At 37.2% G+C, this 19,090-nt stretch overlaps 1 protein-coding gene across 3 annotated transcripts in view; it reads right to left on the bottom strand.

Moving 5' to 3' along the window:
* The window catches only part of VCAN (versican), a 121,232-nt gene that overhangs the window by 2,080 nt on the left and 100,062 nt on the right, over positions 1-19,090 (bottom strand). For all 3 annotated transcript variants that reach the window (XM_027545675.1, XM_027545676.1, XM_027545677.1), the window contains 2 exons: positions 5,772-5,916; positions 54-236 (listed from right to left, as the gene is read on the bottom strand). In XM_027545675.1, coding sequence (XP_027401476.1) covers positions 54-236; positions 5,772-5,916 — 328 coding nt within the window. The remainder of the gene's footprint in view (positions 1-53; positions 237-5,771; positions 5,917-19,090) is intronic.

The following is a 19,090-nucleotide window of genomic DNA, read 5'->3' on the forward strand; positions in this document are numbered from 1 at the left end:
TGTCTAGTACTTGTTATAGCATGGTTGTCCATTCTTTCTAAAGGACCACTTACGGTTCAGGCAGGTAATTTTAGGCATAGCCCATCTTCCATTTCCTAGGCAACGGATAGTTGGAAGGTGGCGTTGAATGAAACCATCTTTGCAGTGATATCTAATCAAGGAGTTGATTTCATAACGAGGTTTCATCTTTCCAAAGGTCTTGGCATTTTCTACAACAGGGGGCTGGCCGCAAGCAACTAAAGAAAAGTAAATTGGGTTATTTCCAAATAATCTAAATATTTCTGTTAGTATAAGACACTCTTCTTTTTTTTTCTTTCCTTCTTTATTTTACCCAATCAAGTACCTTCAGTAATCATTTAGACTAAGAAATTGACAAATTTCAAGACAAAATGAAACATTGAGGCTTTGGGCCTGGTTTGAATCTCAGATTCTGTCATCTTGAATTGTGTGTGTGTGTGTGTGTGTTTTTAAAGGAACCATAAGGCATGTGGTTATACATTCATTTGTCCGTTTGGAAGAGCTACTTTTCTGAAAAAATTCCAAATTAAAAGGCATCTGTCTCATGTTACTATGTGGCCTATTGGTTTTGTCTCTAGCCCAATGGTTTTATTTACCACTCACCTTCACTTCAAACAGGCTACCCTTGCAGCTCAGCTGGTAAAGAATATGACCACAATGCGGGACCTGGGTTCGATCCCTGGGTTGGGAAATCCCCCTGGAGAAGGGAAAGGCTACCTACTCCAGTATTCCAACCTGGAGAATTCCATGGACTGTATAGTCCATAGGGTCGCAAAGAGTAGGACACGACTGAGTGGCTTTCACTTTCACTTTTCACTTCAAATAATAATAGATTTCTAACAATTATTATTTCCATTTCTCTGAAAAAGATTTACAATGTATAATAACAACATAGCTCTAAAATATGGACTTTTCAGTGTAAATAAAATACATCCAGGTTCAATTATGTTTATTTGTTCTTTCTGTCTTCTCTATGGAGACAGAGAGCAAGTCAGGACATAGTATTCATGCCTCAGTTTTGTAATTACCTTATATATATAAATTTCAACTCTTAAGAAAGGTAAGTAAAGGTAAATCTTAGAATATATAACCATCATTTTTAACCTACAATAAAAAACTCTGAATAGCAACAAACTTAGTGATGATAGAAATAGTAAAAAGGAAATAACAGTAAAAAAAACTTTGTAATTTTGAAATTCAAGAAGGTAGGAAAATTGATTCAACAACATTTGTATTAATTTGTAATTTTACTCATATCAGCGTACTTGCTTTAAAAATATACTAATTTAACTCTAAGTGATTGTGTTTTGCTATATAGTTCTAATAAAAATATAACTTAACTTCAATATAATTCCCCTGAATGACATTTCCTACCCATAGTTTACTTTAAGAATGCCATCACAAGGCCTACAAGGGTATGCCATAGTCTCTCATGAAATAATGCAAATCTTCAATGGGAGAATGATTACCAGAAACCTCGGAACCAAGAGGTTTAGATGTCAACATCCTAAAATAACCAGGCAAGAATACTAGTGTGGATCGCCATGCCCTCCTCCAGGGGATCTTCCTGACTCAGGGATTGAACCCGTGTGTCTCTTATGTCTCCTGCACTGGCAGTCGGGTTCTTTACCGCTAGCGCTACCTGGGAAGACTATTAAATGGTTGCGAATGTTAAATTTATGTACATATCCAGAAGGCTGTTTACAACCAGATTCTTTTGCAGTGACAAATGCAGGTTTAACTTAAATATTTAGCTCTTTAATTTACTTCTGCCTAACAAAACAAGTTAGAAAGTATTGACCCTATAGCAAAAATTGTCTTTAATAAAACACAATCCAGGCATATTTTTTTCATTCACATAAGAAATTGTGTCTCAGATAGCCATAACCTAAAAATAGTTTATAAAATCCTGCTATCTAAAACTAAGAAATTAGAAGTATTTATGCATATAGTTCCTTTTCACAAATTCCTAGAAGGTAAACTGAGAATTCTATAATAATATGTTATTTTCAATTAATAGTCTACACTATATATAGTTCAATGATAACCCCCATCTGCATATCTACACTTCTTTTATTGTAATATGGAAAGTCTACACTAGGGCCCAGACACCAGTAAGTATCAGAATGAGATAGCAATGATATCAGTTAGATAACTCATACTTGATTCTGGCAAATTAAAAGTTGTCTTTAAATTTGAGAGGAAAGCAATGTATAGATTTCTTCCAAAACTATAAACGAAGACTTATTTTGAAGTTAAAATAATTCAAGGAGTGTGGTATTGGCAAGGAAAGGCAAATAGACTAGAAATAGATACACATATATATGCTTGATATTTGACAGAGCAACATGGCAGAGCAGTAGCGAAAAGGTAGTTTTTTTTCATTTGGACAATTGGGTATTCATATGGAAAAAATTTTGGTTCCCTACCTCAGAGAGTCCATGGGAGATCAATTCTAGATGGTACACATACATAAATGTAAAAGATAAAACTATAAAGCATTTAGCAAACAACATAGGATATCTTTCCAATGTTAGGGTAGGTAAGAATTTCTTAAGACACAAAAAGGCTTAAAGCATAAAAGAAAACTCAACAAAATAAACAACTCTATTTATCAAAAAATGCCGTAGGGTAAAGAAAAGCTACAAACTAGGAGTAGATATTTGCAACATACAATTATCAGGGGATTAGAAACTAGGACATTAAAAACAAAAACAAAATACAAAAAAAACACAAACTCCTGCAGATCAATATATATAAGAGAAGCAATCAATCTTTCAAAATAAGCAATAGAAATGAGCAGATAGCTTACAAAAGAAGAGCTATGCATATATGAAAAGATTTCCAAGAAGAATCATCCAAGACAATGCAAGTTAAATCAGAAGAGATAACATTTTATACCCACCAGACTGGCAAAAATTTCAAAGTCCGATAAGATCAAATGTTGGAGAAGATGTGGAGTAACAGGACCCCTCACACATTGCTGGTGGGAGTGCAAATTGGTACAACCACTTTGGAAAATAATTTGGCATTTTCTAGTAAATTTGATGGTATATATATCCTATGACTCAGCAGTTCACTCCTGGAGAAACACTCTATGGAAACTTGCAGAGATCTACCACAAACAAGTTCAAGAATATGCATAGTGACATTGTTTATAATTGCAAAAACACTGACTATAACCCAAATGTCCACTTATAGAACTGATAAATAAAATGTTATATAGTCATACAATGTAATACTACACAGCAGCAACAATGAAGAAATACAGCTACATGCATCGATGACGTGGATTAATCTGACAAACATAATGCTGAACAAAAAGAGCAAGGCACAAAATACAAACTTAAAGTTCAAAAATGTGCAGAACCAAACAATTTGCTTACAGATACAAGCATAAGTGACCATTTTTAAGAGAAAAGTAAGGGAATTAAGTCATTATCTGTGGTTGGATTTGGAGATAAATGGATGGGATTGGAAAAAACCTGCAGAACGCTCCAAAGATGCATGAATGGCACGTACTAAGGTTTGTTTTTTTTAATATCTTTTGTAAATAATGTAATTCTTCTTTGTAATTAATTAAAACTACCTAGGTCTGTAAAGATGTATAAATTATCTGTAAAGAGAAATGAGTCTATATAGATATTTATAAAATTCATAAAATTCCCCAGGGTAAAGATTAACAAAGAATTAAGTTTACATAAATAAAAATCAGACAGTAGGGAGATAAAATATATGAATTGTTTTGTTTTGGTTTCTTCCTCGTTTAACGAGGTAGACCTAATGTTTTGTAAATCTTTCCCCATTGGGAAATGTATACCATGATGCTGCTTTTGTGAATCCTTTTTAGATCTAGGCCAGTGGTTTTCAACCGGGGGCAGTTTTCTTCCTCTTCCCGCTTCCCCAGGGATAGTTGGCAATGGCTAGAGACGTGGATGGCTGTCACAAAGCAGAGGAGGAGGATGGAGAGTGGGGGAGAATGCCTCTGGCATTCAGTGCATAGAGGGAAGTGTTGCGTGTTCAGTTGCTTAGTTGTATCAGACTCTTTGCGATCCCATGAGCTATAGTCCACCAGGCTCCTCTGTCCGCGGGATTTTCCAGGCAAGAATAACTGGAGTGGGTTGCCATTTCCTCCTCCAGGGGGTATACCTGACCCAGGGAGCGAACCCATGCCTCTTGCATCTCCTGCACTGGCAGGTGAATTCTTTACCACTGAGCCACTTTGGAGGCCACAGAGGGCAGAGATGATGCCAAACGCTCTGCAAGGCACAGAACAGCCCCCGCAACCAAGGGCTGTCGGGCCCAGAGTGTCAGTAGTGCTGCTGTAACATACCCCAGTATAGGAAGAAACAACACTGGAGATAAAAGAACGTTTGCGTCATAAACCGAAAAGTATGACTCTGGGGGCATTTGGAGATCTAAGAAGGCAAACATGACATTTGGATAAAGACAGACAGTTCACTAAGGACTTCTCACACTAGGGAACAACAGGGAAACAGCAGGGAAAACAGCAAATAACTTGATTTGCTGTTTTCACAGGCTTAAGTGCTAAAGTAACATACATAGTCAGGAAAGCTGCTCACACAGAAAGGATATTCAGAATAAATTCTGTTTCAGAGAAGAGAATAGCAGAGTGAAATAATCACAGATACTGAGTTTCGACTCAGCTTTGTGTAAATTACTGTTCTCTGTGTTTTAACAGAATTTCTCACTGGTGTTTAAGTCTTTTCTAAAATATCTATAGAGTATATATTTTTTGTTTTATCATTTTTATATTAAAAAATAAGTCAAATGGATTTTATATTTTGCATTTGTGCTTTGTACTCTTAATTGAGGTGGGTAAAATCTGGGTCTAGAAGTTAAATATGCATGTTCTAACACCATTATCAATTGTAACCAGGTTTAAAAATTGTGATGCAATTCTTGTTGTTTTTTTTTAAGGAAGAAATCTACATAGTATGGCTTAGAATTCAAACATATTGGTCAATGATAAATGCTGAAAAATCAGCTTCATTAATTTTATCTGTTAATGTCAACTAAGCAATTCTCCTCATTCTAGAATTTATATTATAAATGTTTTTGTTTTATCACTTCTTGAAAATAGTCATAATAGATATAGGGATGGTATTTTTGTTTTGTGGTTTATGAGCATAGATTGAGCTTCTAAGGGACTGATTGAAAAACTCAAATGCCTATAAAGACCAGGAGCTTAACCAAAAAGGAGGGAAAGTCCGAATGAGGAGCACAATGAGGTGGGGACCACAGCCCCCACCAAGGCAGGCAGTGTTGTTTAGCTGCAGTACTGTAAGCCACTGATAAATTTGAACCAAATTAGGGCCAAATGGCACCAAGTGGTCTTTTTTATTTTTAAGTAAAAAATAATTCACATTATCTTATGGTATATCCCAGTTTTTTATTTTTGATAACTAATTTTTTTTAATGCTTTCCTCATCAAAATTAACAGATTTGTGGGCCCTTGGGGCTGACAGTTGTTTTTCTTAAAAATACTGACAGGTAGTTTTTTTTTTTTACATAAATGCTACATTATTATCTTAAGCACTTGAAATCTAAAATGAAGACATTACTGAAAACAAACTTTTCAATTAAATTGAGAAAGTAAACTGTTCCAGAGCAATAAGGATGCTGTATATGACATCCAGCTTATGTCTCAAAGAATGATGTTTATTCTTCCTGAATTTACTTGATAACTGAAATGCAGATTAAGTATACCTTACTGATGGGTTAATCATTACCTGTTCCTTTCTTGCAGGTGTAGGTGAGATGGTAATTGCAGGGAACGTCATTCCACTGGCCATTCTCATGCCATATAATCACAACACAATCTTCTCCAGTAGAAAAGAAGCTGTCTGGTTGGTTCGGCCTCCAGTTCTCATATTGCTGTAAAAATGCAGGGAAAGATAACTGTTGAAGCATACTATAAAAGCGATGGCTCCATCACAGCACAATTGAATTAGAATGGGCTCAGCAATTCCTGTTGAACAATTTAGCTCAAATAATTTTGGTGGTAAAGATTTTTACACTTTGAGTGGAAAATATGTGTTATCTCCAAGTCTCTCTTCAAGAAATATGCATATTTTTTCCTTTGACAATGAGATATATCTAAGGAACTTGGTGCTATTAATAGTGCTTCCCAGTGGTGCTAGTGGTAAAGAACTCTGCTGCCAATATAGGAGACAAGAGATGTGGGTTCAATCCCTGGGTCAAGAAGATCCCCTGGAAGAGGGCATAGCAACCCACTCCAGTATTCTTGCCTGGAGGATCCCACGGACAGAGGAGCCTGGCGGGCTACTGTCCGCAGTGTTGCAAAGAGTCAGACACAACTGAAATGACTTAGTGTGCACGTGTGTGTCCTAGATTTCTAAATATGAAATCAATGCTCATTTTAAGAATTTTAACCATGGCATTATTGTTAACTGTAACAACATTAATGGCAGTGCAACAACTAGAGACAAAAATCATAAACTCGGCACTCTGATCTACATGTTTCCTTCCAGACTCTATGTGTACATATACTGTTATGTAGTTGTGATTATAGTGTGATAAAAGGTTCAGTCCTTCATTTATATTTTTATCACTATAAAGTAGCTTTCTTTGTCTTATTGAATTAAATTGTTTTATCCAAATTCTTTGATATATTGATATATATGTAAATTGCTATATTTGTTCTTTATTTATCTAATATACCTATGCCCATCATTTTACACTCAACTTCCCTGAGTAATTCTGCTTTAGATATGATTCTCATGTACACCATACAGTTGTGTTTGCTTTATGATCCGATCTGCAAGTTTCTTTAATAGGAACATTTATCACATTTGTGTATATTGACATACAAGATAATGCTTTTAAAATACATCTTACTAAAAATGTTTTTTAAATGAATGTTCAGATAATTAAAAAGAATTTTATTGATCTGATGTTTTTCTACTGGTTGCCTTTATATCTTTAGATAATTCCTATTGATTCTCTGGTTTGAGCAATGACATGTAACCAGAAATATCTTTTAAAGCCTTCCACTAGTTTCACTTTTCACTTTCATGCATTGGAGAAGGAAATGGCAACCCACTCCGGTATTCTTGCCTGGAGAATCCCAGGGACGGGGAGCCTGTTGGGCTGCCGTCTATGGGGTCGCACAGAGTCGGACTCGACTGAAGCGACTTAGCAGCAGCAGCAGCGATACTTGGAACATGGAACAACAGACCGGTTCCAAATTGGGAAAGGAGTACTTCAAGGCTATATATTGTCACCCTGCTTATTTAACTTATATGCAGAGTGCATCATGAGAAATGCCAGACTGGATGAAGCACAAGGTGGAATCAAGATTGATGGGAAAAAAATCAATAACCTTAGATATGCAGATGACACCACTCTTTTGGCAGAAAGTGAAGAAGAACTAAAGAGCCTCTTGATGAAAGTGAAAGAGGAGAGTGAAAAAGTTTGGGGCTAGTGCACTGGGACGACCCAGAGGGATGGTATGAGGAGGGAGGAGGGAGGAGGGTTCAGGATGGGGAGCACATGTATGTGCTGTGATGGATTCATTTTGATATTTGGCAAAACTAATACAATTATGTAAAGTTTAAAAATAAAATAAAATAAAAAAAAAAAAGTTGGCTTAAAGCTGAACATTCAAAAAACTAAGATCATGGCACCCGGTCCCATCACTTCATGGCAAATAGATGGGAAAACAATGGAAACAGTGACAGACTTTACTTTTGGGGGCTCCAAAATCACTGCAAATGGTGACTGCAGCCATGAAATTAAAAGATGCTTGCTCCTTGGAAGAGAAGCTATGACCAACCTAGACAGCATAGAGATTACTTTGCCAACAAAGGTCAGTCTAGTCAAAGCTATGGTTTTTCCAGTAGTCACGAATGGATGTAAGAATTGGACTAAAAGAAAACTGAGCGCCAAAGAATTGATACTTTCGAACTGTGGTGTTGGAGGAGATTCCTGAGAGTCCCTTGGAACACGAGGAGATCAAACCAGTCAATCCTAAAGGAAATCAGTCCTGAATATTCATTAGAAGGACTGGTGCTGAAGCTGAAACTCCAGTACTTTGGCCACCCAATGTGAAGACCTGACTCATTGGAAAAGACCTTGATGCTGGGAAAGATTGAAGACAGGAGGAGAAGGGGATGACAGAGGATGAGATTATTGAATGGCAACCTGTCCAGTTGGTGATGGACAGGGAAGCCTAGCATGCTGCAGACCATGGGGTCGCAAAGGGTCAAACACGACTGAGCAACTAAACTGAACAGTGATATTTGCCTTTTATTTTAGCACCAATAATAGATGAAACCCTATTCTAGGTACTTCGTATGCATTATCTCTTACAATGATCCAGCAAGACTGGGAATAACTTGGACCTTAGAAATGTTAAACACCCAGAACTTTTTGGTTTACATTCAATTTTTTGTCACCTTAAAATGTAGCCTCCATATCAAGCAACAATTACATGAAAAACATAGTCCTTATGCCTATTCAAAAGTAACAAACTTTAGTGAGATGAAAATAATATTGCACTATAAATAAGAAAGCAGTTTCCCAGCTGCCAGACTCTTAACTAGAATGTGATACGGGACAAGTTTGTTCAGGTCTGTCTGACTCGACTTGGGTACTGCTTTCCCAATATGCTTTGCTTACTGTCAGCTTTTACATCACATCTAATGTTGACCAGACTGGTGGAGACACATTTCCTTCATCTGAAAGGAATATAGATTCAGATTTATGGGACAATGGCAAATATGACATCTCTCTGGGCATACAGATTTATTAATCTTTTCTTGAATTAAATTTAAAATTAATTTCTAGTGGTAAAATCTGCCTACCAATGCAGGAGATGTAAAAGACACAGGTTTGATCCCTGGGTTGGGACGATCCCCTGGAGAAAGGCATGGCAACTCACTCCAGTATTCTTGCCTGGAGAATCCCATGGACAGAGGAGCCTGGCAGACTCCAGTCCACTGGGTTGCAAAAAGTCAGACATGACTGAAGTGACTTAGCATGCATGCACCTTGAATTAAATTTAATAAGTTTGTGTGTAGAAAACAAACTTATGGTTACCAAGGGGAGAAGAAAGGAGGGAGAGAGAAATTGAGAGGTTGGGATTGATATATATATATATATAAAATAGATAACTATACATGAAATAGATACTATACATAAAATAGATAACTAATAAGAACCTACTGTACAGCACAGGGAACTCTACTCAATACTCTGTAATGACCTCTGTGGGTAAACAATCTTAAAAAGAGCGTGTGTGTGTGTGTGTATATATATATATATATATATATATATATATATATATATATATATAAAGAGCATGTGTGTGTGTGTATATATATATATATATATATATCTGATTCACTTTGCTGTATAGCAGAAACTAACAACATTGTAAATCAACTATACTCCAATACAAATTTTAAAAAAGGGGGAAAAATAAGTCTGTGGTTGCAACAATGAATTAGATTCTATTTGAAAAAAGAGAAGAAAGAACTGAATATGACTGAAGGCAATTGTTCCCAATTCAGAGCATGCCAAGAGCTGTTATTTCCAAAAGTTATTTTTATGTTTTAAAAAAATGTACAGTAAATTTACTAGAAAATGGTTCGAATTTTCCTTTATCCTCAGGAAAAAAAAATGTGGTTTTTAAAACTTTATAGTGAAACAACCTAGATCTTTGAAAAATAACTTGTGAGATGAAGACCTTAAGTTTGAAAGGTAGATGATTAAGAAATCTTCTACTTTTCTTTCAATCTCTTTGCTTAACTTTGCTTTGAAATACACATCAATCATGTGAAAATTAAAATAGGAGACAAGAGACCTCTGCTATGTAAAAAAGTGTCTCTGAAAAGTGATACAACTGCAAAGAATTAAGGGGAGGTTAGTAAAGATTTTTTTCCCCCAAAACACAGAATTAAGGATGTTTTTATTTCTCCTGTGGAAATCCAGAAATTACATGGATTTAAATCCATTCTCTTAGCCTGGAGGGTACCACCGAGTTACCCACTAGGTGACCCTTGGAAAGACGCTTAGAGGAACATACACACCAAGCCACTCTGCCTGGCAGGTTTTCCTGCAACAAGGAACTGACGTTTGATCTGACCTGGGTTTCTAATTATTTCTTTATTTTTCTTTCCTTATTATCTCTTACCCTCTGTGTTTTTTTTTTTGTTTTTTTTGTTTTTTGCTATCTTCCTTTATTAGATGATGGAAAAGGAAATGGAGCAACATTGCAGATAGAAATGTCACATTTGTCCTGCTGCTGTATAACTAAACTGTCTTTAATAGATGAATTAAAGCAGGATAAAATAAAAAATTAATAAGTAAAAGAATAAGAATCCCCTAAAACTAATAAAGATCTACATTTAATACTTTTATGGTGAAAGATTCCAGAGTTCCTCATATACTTAACTTGGAGCTCAATATTTTCTAGTTTACTTTCTAACTAACCGTTTCCAGGAAACCAGTGAATGTCCTCAAAGGTGGAAAATTTTCCAGTATCCCAACACATGTGTACACTGTGCAATGCTCCCCTCTCCTTGTCCCTCCCGTACTGTTCGTCTCCCTTCTTTGCTCTATTTTTCCTCATAACACTGATTACCTTCTAATATCCTATGCATCTTATTTACTTATTGCATTTTTTTCTCCTTAGCAGAGTGTAAGCTCATTAAGGACAGGAGTTTGGGTTTCTTTTGTTTACTCCTGTATCCTCAGTGCCTGTATCCTCAGGAGCTATGGCTGGCCCCTGATTGAAGATGTTGCTTCCCCCTGGTAACCGTAAGCAAAACAATCACAAAGTCAGCAGAGTTAAATAACCGTTCTGGGAAACGGTTGGCAATGCACACCAAGAGTCTTAAACAGTTCTCAACACTGGACCTCGTAATTCTACTTCTAAAGGGTTATCCTAAAAAATAACCAGAGGTGTGAACATTTTATCTAAAATATTACTTACACTAGTAGTAAGTGGGAAAAATATATAGAGCAAACATATATTTAGTAAATCTTGGGTACAGCCAGACAAATGGGATATTATATAAGCATTAAATATCTTGTTATTGAGGACTATACAGGAAGATGGAAGATACTAAAAGAAGTGCTAAGTTAAAAATCAAAGTACTAAAAATATACAATGATCCAAATTTTACACATACTCTCAGATGTAGCTGTTTGTATGCGTGCATATAAAGGATCAAAGAAAATATGTGATCAAATGTCATATATAAAGTTTATACCCAGTGCTATGAGATTAAGGTAATATTTTATTCTACATATTCTTACAGGTTTGAAAACTTGCCTTGAGTAAGTATGAATTACTTCTGTAATTAGTAAAAATGAACAGTATAAAATGATCTATGCAGTGATCAGAAAGAACTTACCAATTTCTCAGCTAGCCCTTTTTTAATCTAACCTCAAGAAATATCATTTTAAGTCATCCAAGTCCCTTAACTGCCGTGTATTTTGCAGCTGACATTTCCTCCTGATCTGAACAATAACCATCTCATTTTCACACTGAAATGAGATTCTGATTCCATGCCACCAAAGTAATTCTCAGGCCTTAAGCTGCCCAGACTCAGACCTCTGGTAAAAGATTTAATTGTTTTGGGTGGGAATTGCATTTGGCTCACAACAGTGATTTAAAACCCGTGTTCTGTGTTGTTGCTTGGCAGAACTGTGGCTTAATGGTGCAGGACCAAATTTTAAGTCTGTGGTTTTTACAAGAATGTCTGATAGCCACAGGCATGTCACACTATTACCTCATATCTGATTGCTCCATTGTGCACATTTATTTTGGCTTGGATGCTTTGATTTTGCTCCATGTTACTGCCAAACTGACTTAGCAAAGGAAACTGAAGTTTTCTGAACAACTTTCTTTGTATCCTTCTGAATTCTTTATAGCCTTATTTAATATCATTTATAGGACGAAAGAGTAGAAAAAATAAATCATTGATTTTAGGTTTAATAACATATTTTTTTTTCCACTAAAGCTAAATGTGAGGAAATCGGTTCTGAGTTATAAGAATGTAACTGAGCCTTGTTCATATAGACCGTGACTCATACATACAGAAGTGTAGACTCTTGGATCAAGCAGAGAAAAATTCTCTACTTTCACCTGGATTATCTTCTCCTCACTGGGATTATAAGCCAACATTCTGGGTGATCCAGCCCAGATTGACCCTCTTCTAGGATTGGATGGACAAACTAAGAATTATCCCAAAAGACCAGCATGGTTTGGGGAGAATTCATCTTAACATTGCAAACAGAAATAAATGCTGACCAGAGACTGCTTCTGTCTCAGAGACTCATGTTCACCATTCTAAACCTTGAACTCTTTTTCTTTCCCATAGAGACCAGAATTAGATCAATACCGTGTCTGAAAAGAAGCCCCTACATTACTTTGCATTTTTATTCTCTTCTGAGGGCAGAGGAAATTATGACATAAAAGTCACACAGCTGATGGCAAGCCAGATCAGATGTAAACTTTTCTACATGTTCTGTAATAGACTTGCATTTTATCAGATCAGATCAGATCAGATCAGTCGCTCAGTCGTGTCCGACTCTTTGCGACCCCATGAATCGCAGCACGCCAGGCCTCCCTGTCCATCACCAACTCCCGGAGTTCACTCAGACTCACGTCCATCGAGTCAGTGATGCCATCCAGCCATCTCATCCTCTGTTGTCCCCTTCTCCTCCTGCCCCCAATCCCTCCCAGCATCAGAGTCTTTTCCAATGAGTCAATTCTTTGCATGAGGTGGCCAAAGTACTGGAGTTTCAGCTTTAGCATCATTCCTTCCAAAGAAATCCCAGGGCTGATCTCCTTCAGAATGGATCTCCTTGCAGTTCAAGGGACTCTCAAGAGTCTTCTCCAACACCACAGTTCAAAAGCATCAATTCTTTGGTGCTCAGCCTTCTTCACAGTCCAACTCTCACATCCATACATGACCACAGGAAAAACCATAGCCTTGACTAGACGAACCTTTGTTGGCAAAGTAATGTCTCTGCTTTTGAATATGCTATCTAGGTTGGTCAAAACTTTCCTTCCAAGGAGTAAGCGTCTTTTAATTTCATGGCTGCAGTCACCATCGGCAGTGATTTTGGAGCCCAGAAAAATAAAGTCTGACACTGTTTCCACTGTTTCCCCATCTATTTCCCATGAAGTGATGGGACCGGATGCCATGATCTTCGTTTTCTGAATGTTGAGCTTTAAGCCAACTTTTTCACTCTCCACTTTCACTTTCATCAAGAGGCTTTTTAGTTCCTCTTCACTTTCTGCCATAAGGGTGGTGTCATCTGCATATCTGAGGTTATTGATATTTCTCCCGGCAATCTTGATTCCAGCTTGTGTTTCTTCCAGTCCAGCGTTTCTCTTGATGTACTCTGCATATAAGTTAAATAAGTAGGGTGACCATATACAGCCTTGACGTACTCCTTTTCCTATTTGGAACCAGTCTGTTGTTCCATGTCCAGTTCTAACTGTTGCTTCCTGACCTGCATACAGGTTTCTCAAGAGGCAGGTCAGGTGGTCTGGTATTCCCATCTCTTGAAGAATTTTCCACAGTTGATTGTGATCCACACAGTCAAAGGCTTTGGCATAGTCAATAAAGCAGAAATAGATGTTTTTCTGGAACTCTTTTGCTTTTTCCATGATAAAGCGGATGTTGGCAACTTGATCTCTGGTTCCTCTGTCTTTTCTAAAACCAGCTTGAACATATGGAAGTTCACAGTTCACATATTGCTGAAGCCTGGCTTGGAGAATTTTGAGCATTACTTTCCTAGTGTGTGAGATGAGTGCAATTGTGCAGTAGTTTGAGCATTCTTTGGCATTGCCTTTCTTTGGGATTGGAATGAAAACTGACCTTTTCCAGTTCTGTGGCCACTGCTGAGTTTTCCAAATTTGCTAGCATATTGAGTGCAGCACTTTCACAGCATCATCTTTCAGGATTTGGAATAGCTCAACTGTAATTCCATCACCTCCACTAGCTTTGTTCGTAGTGATGCTTTCTAAGGCCCACTTGACTTCACATTCCAGGATGTCTGGCTCTAGGTCAGTGATCACACCACCATGATTATCTGGGTCATGAAGATCTTTTTTGTACAGTTCTTCTGTGTATTCTTGCCATCTCTTCTTAATATCTTCTGCTTCTGTTAGGTCCATACCATTATTTAAACCTTGTATGAGCTGCTTAATGCTCTATACTGTATGAAAAAGTTACTTTAGAGTCCCAATTAAATGATCACCTCTACATATCTGTACAAAAAGAAAATGTGCCCCCAAAGACAACCATTTCAATTAAATTTAATTTATTAACTTTTCAGTTACTGTTTTTCTTTTCCCCCCAATCAGATTCAAGCAAGGTAGCTGCCAAAAACATACACTGATTCTAAAAATCCTGGCCAAAATCCAACAGTCACATACCATTCTATCAATTGAATGTCTCCACAACCAGAGAATTCATTCTGAATCAATCCTAATATTGATTGAAGTTATTCACCAGAATCTATCAAATTTTACAAATGCTTAGATTATTTTTTTCCAAATAACCTGTATCTTACTGTCAAAATTTTATTCCTGTCTTAAATGAACATAAAAGCAGAGAATTACCCTGCAGGTCTCCTGGAGCACATGAAACTCCCCTGCCTGCAAACATTCTCCACCCTTGGAGAGTGAATTCAGTTCCACGGATCTACGAAGAACTTGACTTAGTTCTCCCAAGCAGAGTGGCTGAAGAGTTATTCTCTCCTCCCCAGCTCTTTGAAAGTTTCCATCTTGATTCAGTCAACATATTGGAAGGGAAAATGTATGTACTGTGTTTTGGGATGGGGGTAGAGTCTCTGCTTTTGAAAGTTACCAGAAACCTACTAAACTCAGTCAGGGTTTACATCCTTTCAAGGTGACTCTGACTGTTTAGTGTCTTGGAGTCCGAACTGTCATTCAAAGATACCAGCGGACTTTTATCTTTAAAATACACACCACCATGATCAATGGCCCTGAAATCTCAGCAGATAACTAGCATCACGAGCATGAACAAAATAAACTGAGGATAAAACTGTAATGTAAGTAATTGACTTTTTTCTTAAGTAAAGATAGATCACTGTCTTTTTTCTAAGGTTAAAAAGCATAATTCATAGACTCACAGACACAGAAGGGAAACTTATGGCTACTCAAGGGGAAAGGTAGAGAGGAATAAATTAGGACTTTAGGATTAAAAGATATACACTACTATAACTAAAATAGATAAACAGCAAGAAAGACCTACTGTATAGCACAGGGAACTACATTCAATATCTTATAAGAACCTATAATGGAAAAGAATACATGCACACATACATGTAACTGAATTACTTTGCTACACACCTGAAACTAACACAACATTGTATATCCACTATACTTCAATTTTTCAAAAAGCATTATTTCATTAATAGACAAGGTTTAGAAATAAATCAGGTATTTTGCTTTGCTTTACAGCAGGAGTTAGCTTGGTTCAGCTTTGAGCACTGCTTTCTGTTCAAGAAAAGAAACATACCATCCAGTATTAGTTACTTCTGTGATAGTCACGTCCCAGCTGGTCCTTTATGTGACACAGATATAAACAGATCAATTTATGAGGAAATAGGCAAGCAGCTGGATGGTGAAAAGAAAAGGCTGGATCAAGGAAGGTTCTTGAAATGTGGAATGACTTACTCTCCTCCTCACATGCTGCTACTGCTAAGTCACTTCAGTCGTGTCCGACTCTGTGTGACCCCATAGACGGCCGCCCACCAGGCTCCGCCGTCCCTGGGATTCTCCAGGCAGGAACACTGGAGTGGGTTGCCGTTTCCTTCTCCAATGCATGAAAGTGAAAAGTGAAAGTGAAGTCGCTCAGTTGTGTCCGACTCTTAGAGACCCCATGGACTGCAGCCTACCAGGCTCCTCCATCCATGGGATTTTCCAGGCAAGAGTACTGGAGTGGGGTGCCACTGCCTTCTCCGCATCCTCACATGCAACATTCCAATATAATCTTTGTTTTTAGCCTACCAGGCTCTTCTGTCCATGGAATTCTCCAGGCAAGAATACTGGTGTCGGTTGCCATTTCCTTCTCTAGTGGATCTTCCCAGCCCAAGGATTGAACCCAGATCTCCTGTACTGCAGGCAGATTCTTTACTGTCTAAGCCACTAGAGAAGACTTTGTCTAGGAAATCTTTTGTCTTTAAAGGATAAAGCCAATTCAAAAATCAAACCCCTGAAGATAACAAGGTCATGCTTCAACCTCTAGTAGAGAAAGAATTCCTGGAACATGAAAGAGCTTTGTTTTTAAATTCCTTTATCCGCATCTTAAAGCTAAGACATTTTCAAAGCAATGGACCTTATCAAAACTTGGTTGATAACTAGCCCTTCTCCATAATATTTGACCCATTTCAAATTCTTTTCATTGAGATTTTATGATTTATTTGGTCAAATAACTCCAAAGAATAATCGATGGAAACAAATTGGTTCTGCTAAAGAATCACTCTGTTTAAAATCTTTTGGTTTCTTTTCTTCTCTAATGAAATAAAAAAAAAATATTTTCACACACTAAATGAAATTAAAGTTCATCTTTCTGTGACACAAATTTGACACTTACTACCATCACACACACACACACACACATTCACCCCTACAAGTACAGTATTTCTTGGCCTCAGGGAAGGCAGCATCTAGGCTAGACCTTTGGGAGTGCCCCTGTTCACGCAGACCTGTGCTGTGGATAGGTTCCCACCATGAAGATGATAGAGAAATTCCAAAATGGTTAAATGACTACCAGAATCAACAGCAGCAGACTCCTTGAGATGGGAAAACAGAGCTGTCCTTTGGACAAACTTGTTAGCTAACTAAACAATCTTTACACACTAGTCCCTGGGTAGAGTTTGAATTTGTGCTTGAGCAAAAAGTACAAACTGTTTCATGTCATGGATCTTGAGGCTCTCTCATATCATCAGTTCAGTTCAGTCACTCAGTCGTGTCCTACTCTTCATGACCCCATGGACTGCAACACTCCAGGCCTCCCTGTTCATCACTGACTCCCAGAGTTTACTCAAACTCATGCCCATTGAGTCAGTGATGCCACCCAACCATCTCATCCTCTGTCGTCCCCTTCTCCTCCTGCCTTCAATCTTTCCCAGCATCACGGTATTTTCAAATGAGCCAGTTCTTCACAGCAGATGGCCAAAGTATTGGAGTTTCAGCTTCAGCTTCAGTCCTTCTAATGAACAGTCAGGACTGATTTCCTTTAGGATGGACTGGTTGGATCTCCTTGCTGTCCAAGGGACTCTCAAGAGTCTTCTCCGACACCACAGTTCAAAAGCATCAATTCTTTGGCGCTCAGTTTTCTTTATAATCTAACTTTCACATCCATACATGACTACTGGAAAACCATAGCTTTGACTAGACATGCCTTTGTTGGCAAAGTAATGTCTCTGCTTTTTAATATGCTGCCTAGGTTGTTCATTACTTTTCTTTCAAGGAGTAAGCCTCTTTCAATTTCATGGCTGTAGTCACCATCTGCAGTGGTTTTGGAGCCCAAGATCTCCCACGTATATCTGAACTGCAAATCTTGAATCTGTATCTGCCAAGGGCCTCCTCTGTCACTGACCTTGGACCTACACACATATTTTTCTACAGTTTTTCCGCTTCACTTGAGTTAGATTGAATCTTTTGTTCTTTAAAATTCACTGGAATTTAGATTATCTTAATGGCTTTGTGTTTTAGAACTACTTTGGGTTTTGCCAAGTATGTTTAAACAATTAATCACATACATTCCATTGATAAAAACCACTCTTGACATTTGTCCAGTAAAGTCATTCTATGATATAATATATTATTGTAATTGTTGGAAGAATTTATTAAGGCTTCAAGTTATAATTTGGAGTTTTTTTTTTTTTCCATGAACAATCCAGTCTCTACTTTCTACCTAGTCTCCCTTTCCCCAAACACTGCTGATTTAATTCACTGTAAAAAAATTTTCATAATAAAACCAAAAATATCCTCTAGGTTCACACGCCAAGCGAACCAGCCAAGGAAAACTTTCCTCTGTTATTACTGTGCATAAAGTGAAGATACGGGAAAGATTGGTCCTAATATTTGCCTCAGTTGCTAGGATTTTACTAAGCATGTGACTTCATGTGTTAGCTTCAACTGTATTTGAAAAATCATCTCATATCACATGTAACTTTCAAGTTCACAATATAATGCAATTCATACTAGAATTTTAAAACCTAAAGCTATAGGGACTTAACTCACAGAGAATATTACTCCTGCAGGAATTTAAGTGCAGTTCTGGGAATGCGAAGTTTTGACATGCAAAATACTATCTGGCCACTAGGTGGTGATATCCATCCATCACTATATTTTGAATTACCAACTAATTCACAGTTAAAGTAGAATCCCCCCAAAACTACGATTATTTACTCTATATGGGAAAAAAAAAAAGATTAAAATTATCTGTGTTATGTCCTTTCAGTTTTGTGAGGAAAAGTAAGAAGAGAACACTTTTCTAAAAAATAGATCTCAACTAAACAGTAAGTACCAATCCCATTACATTCTATTTGGCTACAGGCCAGTGTAGCTATAATCTAAACTTTCTACTTGACAAAAACATTCAACTACAATAGTTTATTTTTACTATTTGGGCTTTTTAAATTATCAGATAACTTACATCAATGGTGAAACTGCATCAGAAACAAGCCAAATCTATAATAGCCACCTAAAATCCTTAGAACAGGGCAGATAAAAAATAAGCACCTATACAGGAGAGTGAAAAGGTTGGCTTAAAACTCAACATTCAAAAAACTAAGATCATGGCATCTGGTTCCATCACTCCATGGCAAATAGATGAAGAAAAAGTAAAAATGGTGACAGATTTTATTTTCTTGGGCTCCAAAATCACTGCAGACCATGACTGCAGCCACAAAATTAAAAGACAATTGCTCCTTGGCAGAAAGGCTATGACAAACCTACACAGCATATTAAAAAGCAGAGACATCACTTTGCCAACAAAGGTCTGGATGGTCAAAGCTATGGTTTTTCCAG

This window comes from Bos indicus x Bos taurus, chromosome 7, assembly GCF_003369695.1.
Source record: "Bos indicus x Bos taurus breed Angus x Brahman F1 hybrid chromosome 7, Bos_hybrid_MaternalHap_v2.0, whole genome shotgun sequence".
NCBI classification, from domain to species: Eukaryota; Metazoa; Chordata; class Mammalia; order Artiodactyla; family Bovidae; genus Bos; species Bos indicus x Bos taurus.